Here is a 22,812-nt window from a genome sequence, read left to right as displayed (position 1 = left end):
ATGTATTGAGTAGCAAATAAGACTAGGCAACTCCAAAGAGGTTCTTCTGATTGAAACTGCTGAGAACTCAAGCTGGGAGTGGTGGCACATGCTGTTAATCCCAGCAGAGGCAGAGGCAGATAGATCTCTGTGAGTTCAAGGCTAGCCTGGTCTAGAGATTTTCAGGATTGCCAGGGCTACATAACAGAGACACCCCCTAAAAAATAAAAAAATAAAAAATAAAAAAGAGCTGATAACTCTATGATAAGTTCCCAAGCTAGGGAAGCAGCCTTCATTAGAGAGGATTGAGTGATACAAAAGCTTCTCGTCATCCCAACAAGAGGTGGAGGCCAATGGTTTGACAGCTCGTTCATGACTAATCCATTTGGGTTCTGGCAGAAGAAGGGGAAAATTGCCCTTGTTCAGATAGTTGATGAAAATGAGCTCAATTACCCTCGAGTCTTAGGGATAGGTATCCTATACATATCTCCACTTAAACAGAGTCAGAAATGAGGTTAAGCCTTCTTTGCATTATAGTATACCCAGGATCTACTGACTACTCAATGTGAGCTGCTTTTACTTTAGATAATAAGGGAACTATACATATTTATCAGCAGCTCAGAGTGAATACACCATAAGAAACAACTGATTGCTGCTTCAAGGGAAATGGTCAGTGAATAAGGAAAGATGAACATGTTCCTATGGAATCCAGAGATGGGCTTTTTGTTCAGTTAGAAACCTACTATGGGAACAAACCTGAACTGTATTAACGAAGGATACTGGTATAAGCCTCTTGTCTATCCCTCCATGATCCTATTTAAAGCATTTGACATGGTCACAGAAAGTTTTCTTTCTGAACTGCCTGCTTTCACAGCTCAGGACCAGCAAATACTCTGTCACCTATGTCACTTCAGAACTTTACTCTGACTCTGAAAAACTACTTGTGGCTTTAACTGAGAAACTAGATTTTACATATTTCAAGTTTTTCTGTTGCCTTTAGAAAACTATTACTTTTCATTTTAGTTTATGAGCAAAGGCATCCCAGGTATGGCAGCCAATGTCCTCCTTATTTGTTTTAAGACAAGATCTCACTATGTAACCCAGGGTGGCTTCAAACTCACTGTCCTCTTACCCCAACCTCCTGAGTGCTTGATAATGGGCTTATACCACCACACCTGGTTGTTCTTTCTTTTTTTTTAATTTATTTATTATGTATACAGTGCATGGATACATAATATACATATATGTACTATATGTATACCTGCAGGTCAGTAGAGGGCACCAGATCTCATTATATATGGTTGTGAGCCACCACGTGGTTGCTGGGAATTGAACTCAGGACCTCTGGAAGAGCAGCCAGTGTGCTTAACCTCTGAACCATCCCTCCAGCCCCACCCCCTTTTAAAACCCAAGATTACAAAAGAAAGAACCTATATTCTCCAAAGACTTGACTCTTTCAAGCCAACCAAAACTCCCTAGTACAACAGTGACCCATGCCAAGAAAGTTACCATGGCATAAACCACAGTTTCAGATGTCTATAAGAAGGTGGAAGGCAGGGGTTTCCAAGTCCTCAGTTTACTGGTAGGCTAGTCTGAATTCATTCCTTCTAGATTTGAAGCCACATACTGGTGAAGAGGTGGTATGAATGCCACTGTGCCTGCAGCTTCCCAGCTGAATTCACAACAGGGATAGCAGCGCCATGGCCAACCTTACCTGCTCTCCCTTTCCGACGTTGCTCTTCTTCTTGTTCTGTCAAGTACTCTCCAGTCTGGTATTTTCGGCTCTTCTGTCGTCTCCGTTTCCTTCTCTTCACCAGGCCCTCTTCCTCATCTTCGTCCTCCTCTTCATTGGTGTCCCACATTTGCCGGGCAGCCTCTGTCCTCCAGGGCATCTCTCGGGCTCGCCACAGATGTCTGCGGCCTTGGCTCAGCAGGGTCTTGTCCTGGGCATGATGGCTGCGGTACTGGGTATCCCTTTGGGTCTTTCTCACCTTTCTTCTCTTAGCTGGGGTAGGAGCCACCTCCTCCTCTTCCTCTGTAGGGAAGACCTCCTGGTTTCCCATGTCACCGTCTGCCATACCAGCAAAGGAGCTACAGATGCTTCCTATGAATGAAATATACAGAAGGCTTTCAGGTGTTTCTTCAAGGGATTAAGTACGGTATTGATACAACTGTCCTGGAGTAGGATTTCACAGAGTTCAAGTTCAGGCTTTGTCAGTTTTTAGTGGTATATTTACAGGACAGTCTTTTATGCTTAAGTACTTACTTTATAGAGTACAAAATACCATACAATTCTGAAGTAGTAAAAACCATCCTTACTCATCCATGGCACAGTGTTTCCTGAATTCATTTCACAAACTCTTGCCTAGTGTTTACCAGGAGCTAAACATAGCATAAAGGGCAGGAGAGAACTACAGTTCTCTGTTGTTTGGTAAAGACCATCTGAGCTGAAGGCAAGGGTTAGGTAAGGAAGCCTGGTGTAACAACTTAGGAACCAACAACTCTGTGATTCACCATTATGGCCAATAGAGCTACCCTGGCCAAGCAGAATCATCACAAAAGAAGAGTATCTCTAAGAGGGAAGCAAGGAGTCCCGTTCCTAGGGACATAGCCTGACTCAGGCATGTCCCAGTAGAACACAGCAGGCCAGCTTCCATTAAACTGATCCCACCCCCTACAGCATAGCCAGAAGTTCAAGGGTGGAGTTTTCTTTCTCGTCCATCTGCCCATCCACTGCAGCTGTTCCTTGCAGCTGGGAGAGCACACCCCCTCCACTCCTGATCACCCGGGGACAAACAGCATCTTTCCTACTCTGCTGGGCCACCTTGCCAAGAGGCTATTTTCTCTCTTCTCACTTACCCTTAACTCTGCTAACAATAAAAGCACAATTCTAAAAATTGGTCTAGTTTTACACTACAGGAGATCTAGCAGCTTCCTTAGAAACAACACCACCATGTTTCTCCCAAAGCCCAGCTGTTAACGCAACAATCCCAAGAGCCCAGTGAGGTCAGCGGAAGACAGCAATGGTTGGAGGGAAAAAGGCATCCTTGACCAAAGCTTCAAGTTGGTCAGAGTGTTTAAAGATAGCAAGTATCCCACTAAACTTTGCATTATATGGACCAGGCAGGGAACAGTGTGTTCCAGTTAATCTAATATTATGGTTAATACAGAATCACCATAGAGATCACACAGAAATCACCAATTTCCAAAGAATCAAATACAGCTCAATGTGTTTAACACAAAAATGGGACTGGCCATAATGTAATCACTCTTTGATGATTCAGAGGACACTTCAGGACTTTGTGAGGCCTCTGGGTCATCATTATAAGCCCCAATTACTACAGAGCTCGCCATGTGCTGGGGTGCCAGTTAAGGAGATGTCAGATCATTGACTATATTGGGTCATGTTTCTCCATTCCTTCCAATTTGCATGGAAATCTGGGTGAATGCAGGCAACCATCTCTGTCCTATGTGCCAACAGAGAGCCAGCAGAGAGTCAGCAGAAAAGAGCACAAACTGGAAATGACTATCTTCTTTAGACCCTAGACAAGTTCAGTGGATCAAAAGTGATAGTGGCTGCCCAGAACACTCAATGCCTTTCTACCTTTCTCCTCTTAGTTGCAGTGGGAAGCACCTCCTCCTCTTGCTCAAGGGAAGACCTCCTGGCTTCCCACATCACAGTCTGCCATACCAGCAAAGGAGCTACAGATCTATCTCATGATCACTGAGAATCTCATCACCCTATGTGATAGATATTATCAAAACTTTCTGAGTGGCAGGGGCCTTTCTTCTTTCCATCACTGGCTTTTTTTTTTTTTTGGTTTTTCGAGACAGGGTTTCCCTGTAGCTTTTGGAGTCTGCCCTGGACTAGCTCTAGCTCTTGTAGACCAGGCTGGCCTCAAACTCACAGAGATCTGCCTGCCTCTGCCTCCCGAGTGCTGGGATTAAAGGCGTGTGCCACCACTGCCCAGCTCCCATCACTGGCTCTTAACAAGAGATAATGCCAAATCTCTAATCTAACAAAGCTAAGAAAACCACCTAAAATTGTTGGTGATCCCTCTGCCCACATCCAGGACTCTCTTGTCCCTGCAAGGAGCCTGTCATTTTAGCACAGAGAAGCAAAATTCCAACCGTCTACTTGCACCAATGGCAAAACCATCCAACCCACCTTTCCAAGGACGCCAAGGCAAGATTTTACTCTTAGTCTTACTCACCAGACTGACTACGTGTCCGAGTGCTCAGAACCACAGGGATGAAGTCATGGAAACTGTTCTTTGCTTTCTTTTCCAAGGAACCTAGAGTGATGTGTGGTTTAGGGACAGAAGGCAGAAATATCATAATTAGAAATCTATAAACCAGAAAGCCCACATGGGATGTTCAAATGAGAAAACCAAAAGGTTAGTATTGGCCCTGCAGTTACACTGGCTTAACCCAACTAACTCTCCTTATGCCACCATCACTACCCATTTCTTTGGGAATGGTAGTTTTAAAAATTGGGAGCTAGGTCATTTTTACTGGCACCAATAAAGGCAATGTATCCAATCAACTCAACAGCATACCCCAAAGTAGCATATCTGTTTACATAACTCAAAGGTTAACTTAACTTTGTTCGTTACATTCTAACTGAGCTGTAGCAAGTTAAGGCAGGAAGAGGTAGACAAATGGAAACAAGTATACAAGAACAAAGTAAAAGAGGTAGGTCATGTCCAATGAGAAAGATCCTGAACGTGGACTATTGTAGCCAGGATTGCCTGGGTCATCTCCCATGAAAGCACTGAGGGACCATTTACAACAGAGTATACAGGTCAAGCATATCCCACACCCAACCCAAACATTCTGGGTATCCTTAAATGATTAAAAAAGGGCTTGAGACATCTGTAAACCTTTCTAGTAAGCGAGCTAGTCAGCTATTGGTTTTTAACCTTTTTAGAATGGGAGTTTTCCAACATAACAAAAGGTAGAGAAAACAGTGTTATGAATCCCAATTCTGCTGTTTTTGTCTAAGTATTCTTACAGCTGCTTTTTCTTTGAGTCTTAATCCCACCTCATGGAAATGGGTTAGTGACTCTATTGTAGAACTCCTATCTGTTTACAAGTCACCTTATTCAATGTTAAGACTTCAGAATGTGTGGTACTCTAATGCATTAGGCCAGAATACATCCATCCTCCTTGGCTGTTGAACTTCAGAGGTTCCAATTCTATCTCTACTCCACAGCAGAGAAGGATTCATTTTCTACTCAATCTTTCAACTATTCTCTCCCCACCAAAATTCCACTGGCTCCCTGGGGAGCTTAGGCTACAAGGTCATGCATAGCCTTTGGGGTACCTTCCTCATGACCGTCAGCTCGTTTTCCTGGAGGCTGGGACTCTGGTTTTGTTGGCTTCAGGTGCTTGTGCTTTCCCCTGACTCCATTGTGCTCTTTTCCTGAATCTGAAGCCCCTCTGGGACTTTGCTTGGTGGGTTCCTGGGGGTCTCCAGGCAGCTTCCGGCACTATGAAAAAGTAGAAAGAGTCAGATCTGGGGTCAGGTTTGCTTCTTAAGAATGTTCTCCCACAGTTATGTGCCTGCTGCTCATGCATGAATATGAACTTCCTAGAGTTAAGACTGGGGGAGTTTGTGTCACAGCAATATAGGACACAGTGGGCTATAAGGGTTCCCTTGGACTGAGTCAAATGACCTTGCTGTTCCCTTCAGGCATCCATATAATTTTAAAGATGTCTACAAAATCTGTATTTATGGCCCCTGAACACACATCCAAAGTTGTTTTAAAAGGTCCAAAGTCAGGACCCATACTGTGTATACCTGTAGACAAGAGATAGGGATTAAAGAAAAATGCCTCTTCCGCAAGTTGGATAGCTACATAGTTTAAGCAACATCACTGTGAATAGTATTACTATCAATTGAAAATAATTCTGAGAACTGTCAAGAAAAATTTTTCTCATGTACCAGTTAAGGCCAGAAAATGGATTTAACTACAGCAAGAAGAGGAACATTACATAGGAGATGTGATTCCCATCTCCCTGTGAAGATAATGGACAGGGCCTAGTTTGGTATACCATTCACAGTGAAGCTGAGTATACATTAAAGGCTGCTTTACACTCTGTATCACCTTGAACTCTAGCATTTGCTTTATCATAACAACTATCTCAATGAACAGATGAAGAAACTGAGCCTCTAAGATAATAGGTCAACTGACTTTTTCTGGGCCACACACAGTCTAGCGTCCATACTAACACAAGGGATGCCACTACCAGGCCACCCTGCAAAATAGCTCATTTATACCTGCTATAGAAAGATAGAGCTGGGACTGCTGGCCTTCAGATCTGGGCCTTTTCTCATCAGTCTTCAAAAATCTCCTCCCCTATTTGCTGTCTCTTCATCAACTATTGCTGCTCAGTCCCATTCCCATCTACTGCTGGTTTATCAGATTACACACTACAAGAACTTTACCCCAAAGCCACAGATTTTCACAAGCTTTCAGGTCCCTCTATGACACTAAACAAAAATGGGATAAGTCGGGTGGTGGTGGCACACACCTTTAATCCCAGCACTTGGGAGGCAGAGGAAGGTAGATCTCTGTGAGTTCAAAGCCAGCCTGGTCTACAGAGTGAGTTCCAGTATAGCCAGGGCTACCGAAAAAAAAAAAATCATCTCAAAAAACAGAAACAAACAAAAAAAGAATGGGATAAGATAGTTGATGTAGGGAATGTGAGAAGCATTAGACACACTCAAAGTCAGCTGGGTATGGTGGGGCACGCCTTTAATCCCAGCACTCAAGAAGCAGAGGCAGGTGGATCTCTGAGTTCGAGGCCAGCCTGGTCTACAGAGCGTGTTCCAGGACAGCCAGGACTACGCAGAGAAATCCTGTCTCAAAAACTAAAAAAAAAAACAAAGAGCAACAACAAAACCAAAAATAACCAAAACAAAACAACAAAAAACTTTGAAGTTATGTGGTGGTCAATCTTGATTTGCCAACTTGGCTAAATTGACAAACTGCTATGTAACTCTGGGTGTATCTGTGTTTTTTTCCCCAGAGAGAATTAACTAAGAAAGGAAGAGACCTGCCATAAAGGTAGGGAACATCATACCAACCACAAGCCAAGGACTCAGATGGAAAATGAAAAGGTGATGGGCTGAGAAGGTAGTTCAGTAGGTCAAGTACTTGCCACAAGAGCATGAGGACCTGAGTTTCATCACCAGAAAAATACTAAGTGAGGTAGTTCATGCTTTTAACCCCAGCACTAGGGAAGCAGAGCTAGGTGCATCCCTCAACAACTGTATTATAATTGGTGAGCTTCTGGTTCCAGAGAAAGACCCTGTCTCAGAGCACAAAATAGACAGCTAACGAAGAATCACATCCAAGACTGACCTTGGGCCTACACAGGTACCTGGGGACATGTACACCCACACACAAGAGCACACCTAAACACAAAATAGGAAAATGGGAGCCCAGTACTGCAGACATCCAATTGTATTTGCAGTCTCTCTTTCTCTCCCTCTCTCCTTCCTGCCTTCCCTTTTGGCTGCCACGGGCTGCTGTTCTATTCCACTACACTCTTCCCACTATGAGGGACTGAAATCTCCAAATCCGTGAGCCAAAACAAACTATTCTTCTCTCATTGTTTTCTCAGCTACTTAGTCACTAGGATGAAGACTGACACTTTTCCCCCTAATCACATCTGTATCACCTTCCAGTACAGTTATCAAACCTCAGTTCCAGCAAAGAGGATGACAGCTCTCTCACTAATATTTGAGGTGAAAGAAACCTCAATTCTCCAGGTACAGGCATTACCCATTACTCAGCGGAGGACTAAGCTGAATGAAACTCAAGTTACTGCTAGTTCCTATTAACCAAAGTGTCAAGAAACAAAGACCTAGAGAGAAAGGAGGAAAATGAAGATGACTGCTTAAAATCTGGCCTTCAGGTCCATCCAAAGAACAACTATTTTAAGTCAGGAGAAATAAAATTCAATACACTACAACTTGAACATGTCCTATTTATTTCTAAATATTGTTTTTTAGTTGCCCCTTTTGAGTATAGAGCATTAACTTTTTTTAATTTATTTATTATGTATACAATATTCTGTCTGCGTGTTTTGCCTGAAGAAGAGAGCACCAGGCCTCATTACAGATGGTTGTGAGCCACCATGTGGTTGCTGGGAATTGAACTCAGGACCTTTGGAAGAGCAGGCAATGCTCTTAACCACTGAGCCATCTCTCCAGCCCTAAATCATTAACTTTTACATCCTAAAATAGACATAACAGAACATCTAGAAGAGATTTCTGTTTGTACCTTCTGCCAGGGAAGCAGTGAAAGTAAAAATATATGATGCATTCCAACTACACAAGAAGTTGGGAGGATGTAGAATCAAGATCAGTGTTCAGGTTAACAGTTAACAAGAATAAAGGATAAGCAGCATCAAATGAAACATAATTCTTTGGCAGGCAAGATGCATTAGCAGGTAAAGCTGCTTGCTGCTACACGTAATGATCTGAGTTCAATCCTTGGTGCCCACTCAGTAGAAAGAGAACTGCTGAAATTGTTCACTGACCTCCATAGAGATGCTGCAGCACGCATGTACCACACATATACACACACACAAATAAATATAAATGCAATAATAATTTTGAAAGAAACACAATTCAAGAAAGCAACAGAAACCTAGTCTGCCTCTTGGCCACTCCTAGCAATGGGCTGTTTTGAATTAATGCCTCATCTTAGCTTAGTTATCAGTCACGTGTTTCTCAACAAAATGTGACCTAACAAAACACCTGGATTATTTGGTTTCCAAAGGGAGGGGGACTGGAAGTGCTGGTTGCCTTCTCCTTATCCTGTAACTTTATTCTCTGCTCCACTCATTTTTCAATTGGCCTACTGAACTAATCATCTCCTACAGTTATCTATGCCTACCTATCATTAAGTCAACATGGCAAGACATAAGCTCCACGAGGGCAGGAGTCCTTCTATTTGTGATACTAAAAACAAAAGGAGCCACTGACACCAACTGAGTGCTTAATTATGTGCCAAGTACTATTTTAAGCACTTGTACACCATCTCATCAATTTTAACAACTTTACTGAGCTATGCTGTACAATTTGCTTACTTACATGTACAATGTAATTGTTTTTAGTGTAAACACAGAATTGTGTAACTATCACCACTGGTATCCTATAGGAACTATCTCATCACCCTGAACAGAAACCCATTAATTGGTTATTCAACAAATCTCCTAGCCCTAGACAATTATCAGGCTACTTTTTCTCTTATCAATTTGCCCATTCTAGATATTTCATATCAACATCTCATTTAACCTTTCCACCAACCCTCAGAATAAATGCAATTTGTCTCATTGCAGAGATGAAGGAACTGAGGGTAAGAGGGATTAACTAGCAAGCTTTATCTTAATCAATGTCACAGAGCTAGGAAGAAATAGAGCCAAAAAGACTCTATCAAAAAGTTCCTTCCTTCCCTTGGCCCCAAACTGCCAAGGCCAGTGGTCCATCATCTTTAAAGGACCAGGAAGAACTGGTCCTTGGAGAAAAGCCTGTGATTAAGTGATTTCCTTCGCCAGTATGTTCTTCTGCTTTCCAGCTTTATCTAGGACAATGGCTTCCCTGGCCCCAAGGATGAAATCATTTCCTACATCCTATGGAATGAGCTTTGCCCTTTCCAGGTAAAAAATATAGAGACCACGAATTAAAAGCTCTGTCCATTCATCAGCTCTGTTCACACAGTTAAGCTATTCAAGAACACTATCTAGGAATTGGGAGGGAGGGCACCAAATTCAGCAGAGACCCACAAGCGAAGCAGACCATCAGAAGTTCTCAGCCATATACTGGTACCTACCTTGGATCCCAGGGAACTCTGGACCACGGGCTTATCCTGTGGCTGAGGTGGCGGTGGTGGCTGCTGCTGCTGCTGCTGCTGTGGCTCTTCCTCGGTTTCCTTTTCTTTGTTACACTTCACCTTTTTGGGTGGCAGAGATTCTGTCTCTTCATCTGGTTGCCAACTGTTCTTGCAAGTAAAGACCCCAACGCTTTCCCGCTTGACTCGAGTTTGCCCAGCTTTAGCCCAAGCTTCAGCCAGGCCCCTCTGGGGAACTGCTGGGAGACCATCAGCCCGGAAGCAGTTGGCGAAATTGAAGACCACATCACCATCCACTTTCTCCATTTTCACCCGCCCCAGATCCACCTGACTTCCAAGCTGTGAAAGGTCTGTGCTGGGGCCCCTCTTGCTGCTTGGAACCACATCTAAAATGAGTTCCTTACAGTGGCTGTCATGAGGTAGCAAAGGCAGCTCAGGCATCTTGCACAAGTTCTGGGGTGTGGCCAGGACCAGCTCATGGGACATATAGGTAGCAAGCACTTGGTTTTTAGGCTTTGTGTCTCCTGCCAGCTTCAGGCCACAGGCTGCCTGGGGGCCTTCCATCTTAGGAGTACTATCAGGGCAGAGGTGGCTCTCAGATTCTTCAGGTCCCTGATTCACTCCAATGTCCCCACTGCTAGGCTGAACAGACAGTGCCAGGGTCCCTGTCTGAGGGCTGAGAGTCAAGAGGACAGGATTGACTTGTTCTTCATAAGGCTTGGCAGCAATTCGGCAAGTTTTGTTCTTTGTGACAGCATCCTGTTCTGAAGCAAAGGGGCCCCCAGGCCGTGGCTGCCCCTCAGGAAGTCCATGAACAGCTTCATTGGAGCCAAGAGATGACACACCAGAAAACTCAGAAACAATGCTGGTGGGCCTGATAGGCACCCCCTGATTGGGGGTTAGTTGCCCGGCACTGGAAATGCCAATAGAAAGCAGAGATGCTTGGTGGTATGGTGACCAGCCAACAGGCAGGACCTGGGTGCTAGTGGGTTTCCCATTGACAGAACATCGTGGGTACATATTTGCCAGCCCTGTAGGTTTCCATAAAGATAGCTCCTTGGTTTGGCACCCTGGCAGCCCAGGGGCAATGTGGGCTGGGGTATAACGGGATTTGACTGTGCTTTGCTGTCCCTCAGCACCAGCCTGGCTGCCTTTCTTGCCACAAGTGGCACCAGTGCTCTTAGGCTCTCCTTGATCAATGATGGAGATAGGCTCCTGCTTGGGGAGATGGCGAGGATCTCGATTAAGGCCCAGGTTAGGGTCCTTGTTCAACAGCAGGGATGCAGGCACTGGGTTGGCCACTCCCACATATGTGCCAGGAATGGTGCTGATCAGAGCAGTTGAGTTTTTTACCCAGGTGCTTGGGTCTCCATTCCTCACCATCTCAGGAAAGATAACAAAAGGTGAAGAAGTGGAGCCCAGGCAGGAAGTGACATTGCTGCCAGCAGCTTGAGTTGTGCGCTGAGACCTAGACAGGACTGTGGAAAGGAGGGCCTTGCTGCTGGTGTGCACAGGGGTCAAAACAGGCATGGGAGGTGTTTTACGCTGGTTCGGCAATGGAAGCTTCTGACGGTTGGACTTGGAAGAGAGGTCAAGAGGCATCTCACTGCACTCGGGTGGAGAGGCCATCTCTCTCTCCAGTTGTGGAGGTGACTTAAGAGGAGAGAAGGTAACAGAAGTTCCTTCTGTTTGTTGCTCGGTGACCCCTGGCATCTTGGAGGGGTGTGGTGGGACTGAGTTCCCGCTGGGGGCTGGCAGCAAAGGTTGTGAAGTTGGAAGCACCTTGGCAGAAGCAGTGGTGAGGGAGGTATCTGCCAAAGGTCCAGGGACCCCATCAGGAGCAGGCTGGGTGTTAGTGCTGCTGGATGGGGACGTACAGGAGAGCCTGTTCACCTCTAAAGAGACCAACTTCGAATCTGAAGCCAAAGGCCGGGCCACAGAAAATGCATAAGGATAAGAGCGGAGCTCTGGGGAGGCCAACACACCCGGAAGACACCTATCCTGTAGGTAAGATGGCAGAACTGGGAGCGTGAGTGTGGAAGAGACTCCCAGAGTAGTTGGCAGTGTAGCCACACTGAGTGGCTGCCCACAACTCGGAGGTGGGATGTATACCAGCGGCTGGTTAGGGGTCAACACTGTCCCTGGCTGAAAAGACAGGGGAACTTTTTGCATAGCTGGTGCCTGAGCTGCAGGAAAACACACTCGACTCAAACTGAAGGAGGCTGGAATGGGTGCTGAGGTGGGGATGGCAGCTGGTGTGGCAGCCGGCATGGGCGTGGGGGCTGGAGTAAAGATTGGGGCCGGGGTGGGTGCAGGCACCGGTGTAGGAGCAAAAGCAGGGATAAGCGTGGGGGTAGAAGGCGGGCCAGAAGATGGGGTTGGAGTGGGCATTGGCACAGATGGAGGGGCAGGAGCTGCTGGAGGCGTGGATGCTGGCATGGGAGCTAGAACCGGAGTTGGGACAGAAGCAAGGACCAAAGTGGGAGCTGAAGGAGGCACAGGAGCCTGGATCAGGGCCAAGGGAGGTGCAGAAACAGAGACAGTGAGAGGAGTAGGAGCAGGAGCCGACAGTGGCACTGGGACTGAGTGGGGAGCAGAGGCTGGCACAGGCACCAAGACAGAGGCTGACACGGAAAGAGGGTTTGAATCAGAGATGAGAGTAGGCACCGAGGGCGGTGCTGGAGCTAGAGTGGGCACTGGTGCTAGGGGAGGAGAAGAAGCTGAAGCCGATGTGGCAACTTGGACTGGAACTAGTCCTGAGTGGGGCACCGGGGCTGGGACAGAAAGGGGAACTTGGAATGGATCGGGAACTGATGGGGACACAGAGGCCGACCCAGGGGCAGGAGGGCAGATAGGTGCCGGAAGCTGACTGAAGTTAGTGGTAACTAGAGGCAGGGTTCCCTCCACAGGGACTCCAGTTCCCAGAGTTGCCAAAATGAAAGTGTTCTTCTCCCCAACACTGTGCCAAGAGTCCAAAGCCTTTACCCCGGCTGGCAAGCAGTCAACCTGTTTGCTCATTTGGGTGCTTAGGGGAGTCCAGGAGCAATTGGCCCTGCTATGGCGGGCCTCAGTGCTATCAGGAGTGGGCAGCTTAAGCCCGTCTCCTGGGCTGCTCAGTGGCATCAGGAGGCCCTCGGCCTCTCCTGCATTCCCAACATAGTCCATTTTTGGCTGGGAATCATCAGGCTGATCTTCTGACCTGTGCCCAAGTTTTTCTGTTGTACTGCCATCTGGGTTTGCCCCCCGGGCATTGCTGCCACTTCCAACTGCTGTGAGCTCCACCTGCAATGAAAGAACAGCATGCCCATCTTAGCAAGCTCCCAGCAGCTGATCCAAGTATCCTGAGGCCTAAGAGGTAACTGCTGGTCCTTTCTGCAACTCAACCAACTGCAAAGTACCAATGTACCAATTTCTATCTCATCTAGAGCAACATCTGTCTTCTTGCTACCATTCTCAGCCATATACCCCCGGAAAGCTCACTCTTTGATGGGCAGCATATAACAAAACATAGATCCTTACCTTGGAAAAACTGCTGCTGACACAAAACTCCTGAGATCCAAAGTGCTGGCAGTCACCTGTCGTGGATTCCTCATCAGAAAGAGGTGCTCTTCTGGCAGGGAAGACACAACCAGAAAAGTGACATATGGCTCAGACTTAGGCCACTGACACTTTCTCTAGACGGCCCTGCTTCTCTGCCTTCCCACAAAACCCTCCTATCTCACTTTTCACGGCGGCTTCAGGGATAGCAGAGTACTAAGGGGATCAAGGAGGCAAAGCAGTCTCTGCATACGGCTTTGCAGGTTCTTCAATAGGAGCCTTGTCTGACCAGAATTTGGGGCTACTTATCCTGCTTTCTAGTGTTCTCACAAAAAGTGTGGGAGAACTCCATCTTAGCACCTTCTCCTTTGCCCTGGAGCTTACCCATCAAGGTGACCATTTCAATCTAGGAATTCAGGGCATCATCAAAACAGAGATAGATGTGAACTCAACAGCCTCAACAGCATGCAAATTCATTTCATTTTAAATCTCAGCTTGTTTCAAGTCTATATGGAAAGTGTCATATTAGGGTAAATCTCTTCCAAAACAAATCACCATTCCCATTGTGTTTAAGTCTAATCCAAATCTGAATCCCCAATTCATCCAGTGGTCCGGGCATGCCTGGAGACTGTACACATTCACATTTACCAGCACATACAACGACGCTGATTTGAGGCCATCTGGTCACTGACACTAAGAGGCTCTTTAAAAGTACTACATTTTAGCCAAGCATGTGTCATGTGTTTGTAATTTGAACACTTAGGAAGTGGAGACCGGAAGGTAAGGAACTCAAAATTAATTGGGCTACAGGAGACCCTGTCTCAAACAACAGCTAAATGGAGTAAATGTGGCAGTGATTCACATCTTTTTAAATCCTGGCACTCAGGAGGCAGAGGCAGAGTTCAAGGCCAGCCTAGACCCTGGTCTAGGTAAGGAATTTCAAGTCCTTAGCAAGACTACATCATAAGAACCTATCTTAATTTAAACCCTGCAAAACGATACAACAAACAAACGAACAAATATTTCTTTTTCTACAAAGGAATGGTTCTAGAACTCTATCTGGCTCCAGCCAGCATCTTCCCATCTCATACATAATACACAAGGAGCACCTTCCCTTCAGCCTCTCTGTACCACCACATTTCCTCCCTTCCCAAAGGAAGCCCCTCAAAGCCACGGACTTCACGTTCACATTGGTATGTGCCATAAGTAAAGGCTTAAGGCCAGAAAGCTGTGGCTCAACGGAGAAAAACCCAACTGTATCCCCCACCTTTTCGTAAAGAACTCTCTAAATTAAGGTAAGAATCTTCAAAAATGTTACATTTGACAAAACAAATAAACAAAAGGATAAAACTGCTAAAGTTGAAGGACAAACACCCAGTCAAAGTTTGGTACTCTAAGTGCAGCAGGAACACACTGCCCCTGCACTAGGGAGCATATCAATAGGGCAGCCGCCAGGGTGGGAGTGGCTGCAGAGGAGGTGGGGGTCAAAGAACAAAGCTGCAGCAAGTTTTCTTGGTGGGCAAAGCATAAGACTGTTCTGCCTGCTCTTTGTTTGATTTTGCCTGCCATCTTTGGAGCCCTGCCAGAGATCCAATACAGCCTGTGAAGAAAAGTCAGCCCCTGCCTTACCAACCACTCTAGTCTAAAGGTATTTGGGGTGCCTGCAGCCAACTCCAACAAGGAGGAGTACCCTGCAAATAACTCTCTCCCTCTGACTAAACAGGAACTCCCAAATAGTACCTGGGGCAAAAGAACCAAAAATGGCAATGGGGATCAGAACAGTCCTCTCCCCATCTTTTCAGTGCTCCAGAAGGGGCTAACCAAGGGGGAAAGGCTTGTCCCCTTTAAAAAACAGCTAGGGTGGCAGAAGTGGGAGAGTTCCAAGGCTGGAACAAACAGAATGACTGTGAGGCAAGGGCTTTGGAGGCAGTTGGGGGTCTTGAGGAAGGGGAGGGCCCCAAGGAAAGGGAAAACACACTTTTCACATCAACTCCAGAGAGACCAGAAAAGCAGGACCTATATGCACCAAGCCTTGGGCTGAAGAAGCATGTTCCAACTAGAATCACCAGGGATGGTTTAGCGGGAGGGCTGCGGGGGTGAGGGGGAAACAGCAGTCCCTGCCTCCAAAACTCCACATGGGAAGGCACTATTTGTTTACATTCTTTCCCCTCCTGACCATGCACCCTCCCCACTTGGTCGGCTGCTCCTTGGGCAGAAATCCTGCTTCGAAGCAGAAGCTATGTTCTTGCAAGCCAGCAGTTACCAGGGAAGCCTAGAGTCAGGCAGAGAAGCGGGTGGTGGCAGCAGAAGCAGCACTTCTGGCTACTCTAGCCATGCCTAAGCCTCACCACCAGCCCCCAAGCTCTGGGAAAATGCGTGCGATGATGTTTCAAATCCTCTGAGGGGGATGCAAAGCTGAGCAAATATTTAAAAAACACTCCACTGAGAGAGAAGCCTGGGATCAGAAAGGCAGAGGTGGGGAGGGGTCTGGGTCAACTGAGCAAGGTTATGGGGATAAAGGTGAGGAGAAAATATAAGGAGCTTCCCATCAGGACTAGAAATAAATTCTGTTTCTTCCCAGTAGAAGCCAGCTGGTATGCTCAAGGATTTGTTGAACTCAACCAAAATGAGCCACCACCTCTCAGCTGTTTTCCTAATTATTAAAGGCTAACACACCTGGACCTGTCATGCAGGCCCTTTTCAGTTCCTGTTGGTCTAAGAGAAATAGTCAGCCTAGAACGCATGAGACCAGCCTCTTACCAGTCCCTGAGACTTTTCCTATTTGAAGTCTTACTGCTCCTCCAGGACCCCCTTTACTCCAGCCAAGGCCTTCCCCAAACACTCAAGGAAATATGGATATTGGCCTTCACCCTAAACTCCTAATTCGTCTCTCCAGCCTGGGCTCAGGATGGCACTGTCCTCTGTCCTCTGATAGTCCCATGAAAATGCATCATTCTTGCATCGAGACTCCATCGGACCTGTTCACACCACACCTCAGCACTTGCCAGCAATGTACTAAGATGTACTACCAGTTTGCTTTTTTTTTTACCAGTTTGCTTTTGTACTGACTAAATACTTAATTAAATGCCAGAAGCAAGCAAGCTGATTTAGCTGGAGGTTTGACTATAAAGCTGACCAACTGCCTGAAACAGTCAAAAAGGCAATGCCTTCTGTTCTCAAGCATATTTGATGAAGCTGGGCAGACTTCTACAATATCATCTTAAGTTTATCCCCAAATACAACTTTATACCTCAAAACTGTAAGGTCTACAGTAAGTTGGAAAGGATGAGGAAAGATGGTTTTTCACAGTACTTTGGAGGCTAAGACAGAAAGACTTTCTTCCCATGCTACATAGCAAGACTCTTGTTTCCAAAATGGGGGCGAGGGTGGGGACTGGAGAGATGGCTCAGCAGTTAAAAGAACTTGCTACTCTTCAAGGGACCTGAGTTTGATTCCCAACACTCACATGACAGCTCACAACCATTTGCAAGTCCATTTCTAGGCATCTGATGCCCTTTATTTGATCTTTATGGGTACCAGGCATACACATGGTGCACAGACATACATGCAGGCAAAACACCCATACGCATAGAAAAAAATATATAGAGAGAAAAGACATATTATATAGTATATGTGTAATATTAATTACCAGGCATGGTTGCTCACACATGACATCCTAGCAGTTGGGCTGAAGCAGTAGGATTACTACAAGTCAGAGGTCTACCTAGGTTATAATAGTAAGATCCAGGTCAGCCTGGGCAGCAGGAAAGAGACACTGACTCAAAAAAAAAGAACACATAGGGTGAGATTACATTTTGGAAATCAGCTGTAACATAGCTTAGACTGTGGTAAGAAGGCGACAAAGGGAAGATGGGATCAGAAATGACAATGTTTAAAAGGTCACCTTAACCACTGGGCATATTTGCTAATTTAGCATCTAAAGAAAGGTCTGTAAAAATAGAATTTCACATCTACTTCCAACTCCCTTCTTGGAAGGAATATAGCACAGACAGTGAACCAAAGTAATTTGTCCACTGTTTTTTTATTTCTCAGGTTAGCACACAACTGCCTGCTTTACTGAGACAGTCTCACTTATATAGCCAAGGCTAGCCTAAAACTTAATATGTAGCCCAGGCGCGGTCTCAAATCCACAGTATTCCTGCCTTAGCCTCCTGAGAACTGGGATTACAGACATGAGTAACCATGCCTAGCTTGTGCACTAGCGTCTTGAAGGTTCAGGCTCACAGCTCTAAGTCAGCCTCAACTACTTATAACTAGAACAACATGGTCGAGCAGTGCATACTCACAAATCACAACCAGCACCTTGCCTTGCCAAAGATCATCTCTCAGAATGATCTGAGAACAGACCTCACAGACAAAGATCATTTCTCAGAATGATCTGAGAACAGACCTCATAGACAAAGGAAAATCTTTTTCTTTCTGCTGTCTCCCAGAAGAATTTCACTTTATTTTCATTGGTTTTGATTTTTGTATTCTAAAATTAAATTTCTTTTTTAAATCCATCTCTAAATGCATTTCTCAGTACAAAACCCAAAAAGCTATCAGGTGCTAATAGAGTAAAAAAATAAAAGGGCTTATTCTCCTAAACTTAGTCTCAGACAAGTAAGTACTTCTCTAATTAGGAACTAAAGAAAAAAATCATTTTTTTTTAAAAAAAAACAAGCACACCTTTAATCCCAGCATTCAGGAGGCAGAGGCAGGTGGATCTCTGTGAGTTCCAAACCAACCTGGTCTACAGAACTAGCTCCAGGACAGGCAGGGCTACACAAAGAAACCTTGTCTCGAAAAACAAAAACCAACCAACCACACAAACAACCCACAAACATGAAGCTGAGCATTCCTGAGTCCCAGTATTTCATCCCTAGAGCCACAAAATCCTAGTATATAAAAGCAAAAGTTGTCATTCTTTTTTCTCTTCAAAATTATCAACATTACCTCTCCCAACACACGGACGGCTTTTAGGTTTACCAGGGAAACTCCAGCTGTATTTCTTTTTTACATTCATTGAGTTATTTGAGGTGTAGGGTAGCACTGGTGTGTCCACGTGAACATCAGAGGACAACCTGTGGGACTTATTTTCTCCTTACAACTAATGGGTTCTGAGGATCAAACTCAGGTTGTCAGACTTAGCAGCAAGCATCTTTACCCAGTGAACCATCTCAACTGACCTAAACCAGGCTCTTTATTTCTTTTTCTTTTTGAAGACACCAGATCTTAAACTGGAGGGAAAGTCCTATTGTAATTCCTATGGCGTATTTGAATTTAAATAGTCAATAGATTAAAATACCAGAACAATGCCTTGAAGTTGGAAAAGGTCTCATAACCACCACACAGAGCAATTTGGCCAGGGGTTATAAAAGGAAAATATAAACTCTGAAGGACAATTGGGTACCCTCGATATGAGGTATAATTTTTAAGAGGCCTCTCTTGATCAACCAAATATCAGAAAACTGAAACACACACACAAACCAGGCAGGCCTTAGCAACTCAATTTTATATTAAAACCTCATCTTCCTTGGATACTTCATAAGGTCTTCTTGACAAATTTTTGCTAGTTTCCTGATGCAGGAAGTACTGGCCCCCAAAACTCTGACGACCGGTTCCTACCTTAAAGCTGTATGATGAGGGGCTGGAGAGATGGGTCAGCAATTAAGAGTACACTGTCTTTTCCTCCAGAGGACCCAGGTTCAACTTCTAGCACCCACATGACAGTTTATAACTGCCTGTAACCCCAGTTTCAGAGAATCTGATATCTTCACACAGATGTACATGCAGGCAAAACACAACTACACATGCAATAAAAATAAATAAATTATATTTATTTAAAAAGCCACATGAGCCGGGCGGTGGTGGCGCACGCCTTTAATCCCAGCACTCAGGAGGCAGAGGCAGGCGGATCTCTGTGAGTTCGAGACCAGCCTGGTCTACAGAGCTAGTTCCAGGACAGGCTCCAAAACCACAGAGAAACCCTGTCTCGAAAAACCAAAATAAATAAATAAATAAATAAATAAATAATAAAAAGCTACATGATCGACTTTCTTCCAAGCCCTGAACAAGAGACGAAAATATCTTACATGGAGTTTTTTTTTTTTTGAAGTTGTTGGTTCATTTATTTTCTATCTAAATCTTATTTTCTTACATGGAGTTTTAAGCAGCCAACTTTGACATAAAAAAGAGAAACAGTGAGCACCTGAGCTTTTCTTTACTCCACAATCTTACAATTCTTAATAACGACACAGATAATACTAGGTGGCAAAGGTCATCTGATGGCTTCCTCATTTTCACTGGAACAAGGACAGTGTGGCAAAGCAGGCGATCCCCATGACTGAGGAAAATTAGAAACAAACAGGAATCTTGTCCCCAAGTCCTACCCCCAAAAGTGACTAGGTACAGCTTTACCTCTCCTCGTTGAGGCCGCACATGCGAATCCGGTCAGAACTGGTCCAGTTGTGCACGCCACTGTAGAGCGGTGCTGTAGAGATCATGACAGCCACTCACTGCCAGATAGGATCTGCTGCGGCCACTCCCCCTGGGGAAAATGCCAAAAAAATTAAAATGAGAATAAGCACAGCCACTTTTGCCACCTTTTACACTGAAACACTTCAATTAAGGTAATCATAGCATCAAAACGCTGAAGTGATCACTCTCACAAGCCAGCCTGCTATGGAAATGAAGGTCCAAAGAAGGAAAAGATCACACCAGTTTTCCAGTAATCCACATTTCAAGATGCAGACAAAGACACTGCAATCACCCTGAGTGATTTTTAAATTATCTTCAAAGGCACATATGCTTGAATGTTTTGAGGAAATTCAATCTACTGCATCCAGTTGAGGGACAATATATTCTCGAATACATTTGGCCCAAGCAACCCAGTCAGAGTGCTGCGTCCATACCTGAGCAGCAAGTGCAGTGAAAGACAACTGGGGGTCTTTTTCACAGCTGCTGTCTAATCCATGGATAGGGAAGGATCTGAGTGACACAGCCAATTTAAGCTCTCCAGAGGAAGCACACACTTTCTTTATAAACCTTTCAAAAGTATCCTACTCTGCGTCCAAGTTGGTCACAATGCAACTATGGAAGGTGTGGAGAACTCCCTCTAAATTAGATGCAATACTCCCCTTGTACTCTGGCCACAAACAAATGAACAAAAAAACAAGCCTCCATCAAGCAGGCATTTCTGTCCTCGTCCTTTTCTATTAGTCTGTCTGCCCTGCCATGGCTTACTAACCCTTTCACGAGCCAGAGTCTATTTGTTATTGACAACCACTGCACAGCCATTTCATCTCTGACAGAAAAGGGGGTATCAAGGAAAATAGCCTCATTCAGTACGCCTGCTTTGTTAACCTATTAGCTAAAATTATCATTCACCAAAGTTCAACTGAACGGAGCCCTATGGTGATTAGAATTTTCTGCTGTTGTCTGTGTTCCAAAGAAGTCACAGTAATGTACAATCACATCAGAGATTTGTTCCATTTATCCTCTTTTCAATTTTCACAAATTGTTCATATTCAACATAATTCACTTACTCATTCAACAAACATTTGTCCTGTGTACTAGGGATTCAACAACTAAAAAAACTGGCAAAATTCATACCTGTAGAGTGCTTACATTCTAGAGAGGTGGTGACAGGAAGGACACTAAGCATATTAAATTTTTCTGTCATAGTGCATCCCAAGCTACACACCATAGACTAAGGAGCATGGGTACAATGTCAGGGGGAGTAAGTGGCGGGGGCTGCTTCACAATAGGGTGATCAACATAGGCCTCACCAAGAGGAAAACATTTCAACAACCTAAGGGATATGAAGGAGTGAGCAATATAGATACCTACAGGGAAGAACATTCCAGACAGAGGGAAGCAAAGTTCTCAAAGCAGGAGGAGGCTGCCTGCTCAGAGCAACAAAGAGCCAGGAAATCATCACAGTTGGATTCAAGGAAGGTGGTAAGGAAAGAAGAGTGAGATATATCTCCCCACTGTTATCTTTGACTTCATCTTATCCTATTTCTGCGCCAGTCAAGGGGCTCTGTTGTCTTCGCCCCTTTTCTTTATACTTCTCCTGTTCTGTTTTTCCTGGCTCAGTGCTAGCTGGCTTCTGAGCATGTGCTCCTTCTGTTATCCACCCCAGAAACCTGGGTGTTCACAGAAGATGAGCTTTTCCCCTTACTCCCTCCTTTCCTTCCTATCTCTTCCTCCTTTCTTTTTTCTCCTTCTTGTTCTCTCTCTTGCTCTCCTTGCTCTCGCCTCACTCTCATTCAGTCTATTGGTCTCTCAGATGTCTTGTGGCCCCTCCTCTTTTCTGCCAACTCTCTGAACACAGCCTCTTCCAATTTTTCATCCTGCCTGTCTTCTCAGACTCTCCCTTACTTTGTCTCATCCTCAGCATTCCCGTTTCCTCTTCACTGTGATTGTTCCCTTCCTCTCTCCCTTGTTTCCCCTTCCATTCTTTCCCATCCCCACTTCTCCACCAACCCTCTGCTTCTTTCCCCGTCTCATCTTTCAGCCTATCTCCCCTTCATTTTGGGTCTCTTTCTGTGTTTCACCTTGCTGGGTACGCCAGCCTTGCCCTCCATCTCTCTCAGCAGTCACAATTCCAATTCACCTCTAGATGTACATCTATTTCTCTAATCCTGTCCTCTCTCCATAGGTCTAGACCAGAATTCCAGATGCCAGCAACTTGCTGTTAACTGGATGCTCACTAAGCCTCTCAAATCCACCATATCTCAAACTGGACTCGTTATCTGTCCCTATAAATGCACTCCCCAGCCCATTCACCATGTCACAGCAAGCTTCCTTAGTTATTAGCACCACCGTCCTCTCACTTGAAATATCTTCAACTCATCTCCCCATCACCCCGATGACCTCAAGTGTCAAGTCTAGATAAAGCCATCTCCCTTTCTCTTTCTACACCTCTTGCCTCTGCCCTGGTACAGGCCTTCATCATCTCACCCCAGGAATATTATTCTGGCCTCCTACTGCTCTCTCAGCAACCCATCGCTTGATTCCACAATCAATTCATCTTCTGAAATGCTGCTTCGATCAGACCTCCCTACTCTAGTCAAAAGCCATCCGAATCAAGCTAGCACTAAAGCAAGCTTAGGACAGCCTTCAGGGCCCTTAGGAGCTGGCTTCAAACCTCCTCTAACATTCTTCTGCTTTGTCCTACCGTTTGCCTGTCATCCTTGCCATCCCCAGCTCCTCATCATCCAGTTTCAGGACTCTGCTGCTTCTTCACTTAAATGTCATTGTGTCATTCCCCTAGCCTCAGCTCAAGAACCGTTGACCCCTCCCATTCTGGTTCTCCTCAAACATTTCCTTCTTTCCTCTATTCTACCATGGGTTCGTCTCTGCTATGAGTTAGCAGGGGAAATGGCATATCCATCTCTCCACCACACAATCACTTATTAGACTT

The 22,812-nt window shown here is 45.2% G+C and overlaps 1 protein-coding gene across 1 annotated transcript in view; it reads right to left on the bottom strand.

The window, feature by feature from the left end:
- Window positions 1-22,812, bottom strand: part of LOC121441161 (BCL-6 corepressor-like protein 1) — a 70,342-nt gene that overhangs the window by 30,588 nt on the left and 16,942 nt on the right. The window contains exons 3-8 of the mRNA XM_041642287.1: window positions 19,803-19,932; window positions 13,365-13,455; window positions 9,828-13,127; window positions 5,306-5,471; window positions 4,194-4,274; window positions 1,694-2,083 (exon numbers count right to left, since the gene is read on the bottom strand). Coding sequence (XP_041498221.1) covers window positions 1,694-2,083; window positions 4,194-4,274; window positions 5,306-5,471; window positions 9,828-13,127; window positions 13,365-13,455; window positions 19,803-19,888 — 4,114 coding nt within the window. The 5' untranslated portion in view covers window positions 19,889-19,932. The remainder of the gene's footprint in view (window positions 1-1,693; window positions 2,084-4,193; window positions 4,275-5,305; window positions 5,472-9,827; window positions 13,128-13,364; window positions 13,456-19,802; window positions 19,933-22,812) is intronic.

The sequence above is a fragment of the Microtus oregoni genome, unplaced genomic scaffold (assembly GCF_018167655.1).
Source record: "Microtus oregoni isolate MIOR12 unplaced genomic scaffold, Mior012 000073F_ref0000255, whole genome shotgun sequence".
NCBI classification, from domain to species: Eukaryota; Metazoa; Chordata; class Mammalia; order Rodentia; family Cricetidae; genus Microtus; species Microtus oregoni.
This window is presented reverse-complemented; position numbering and strand designations above follow the sequence as displayed.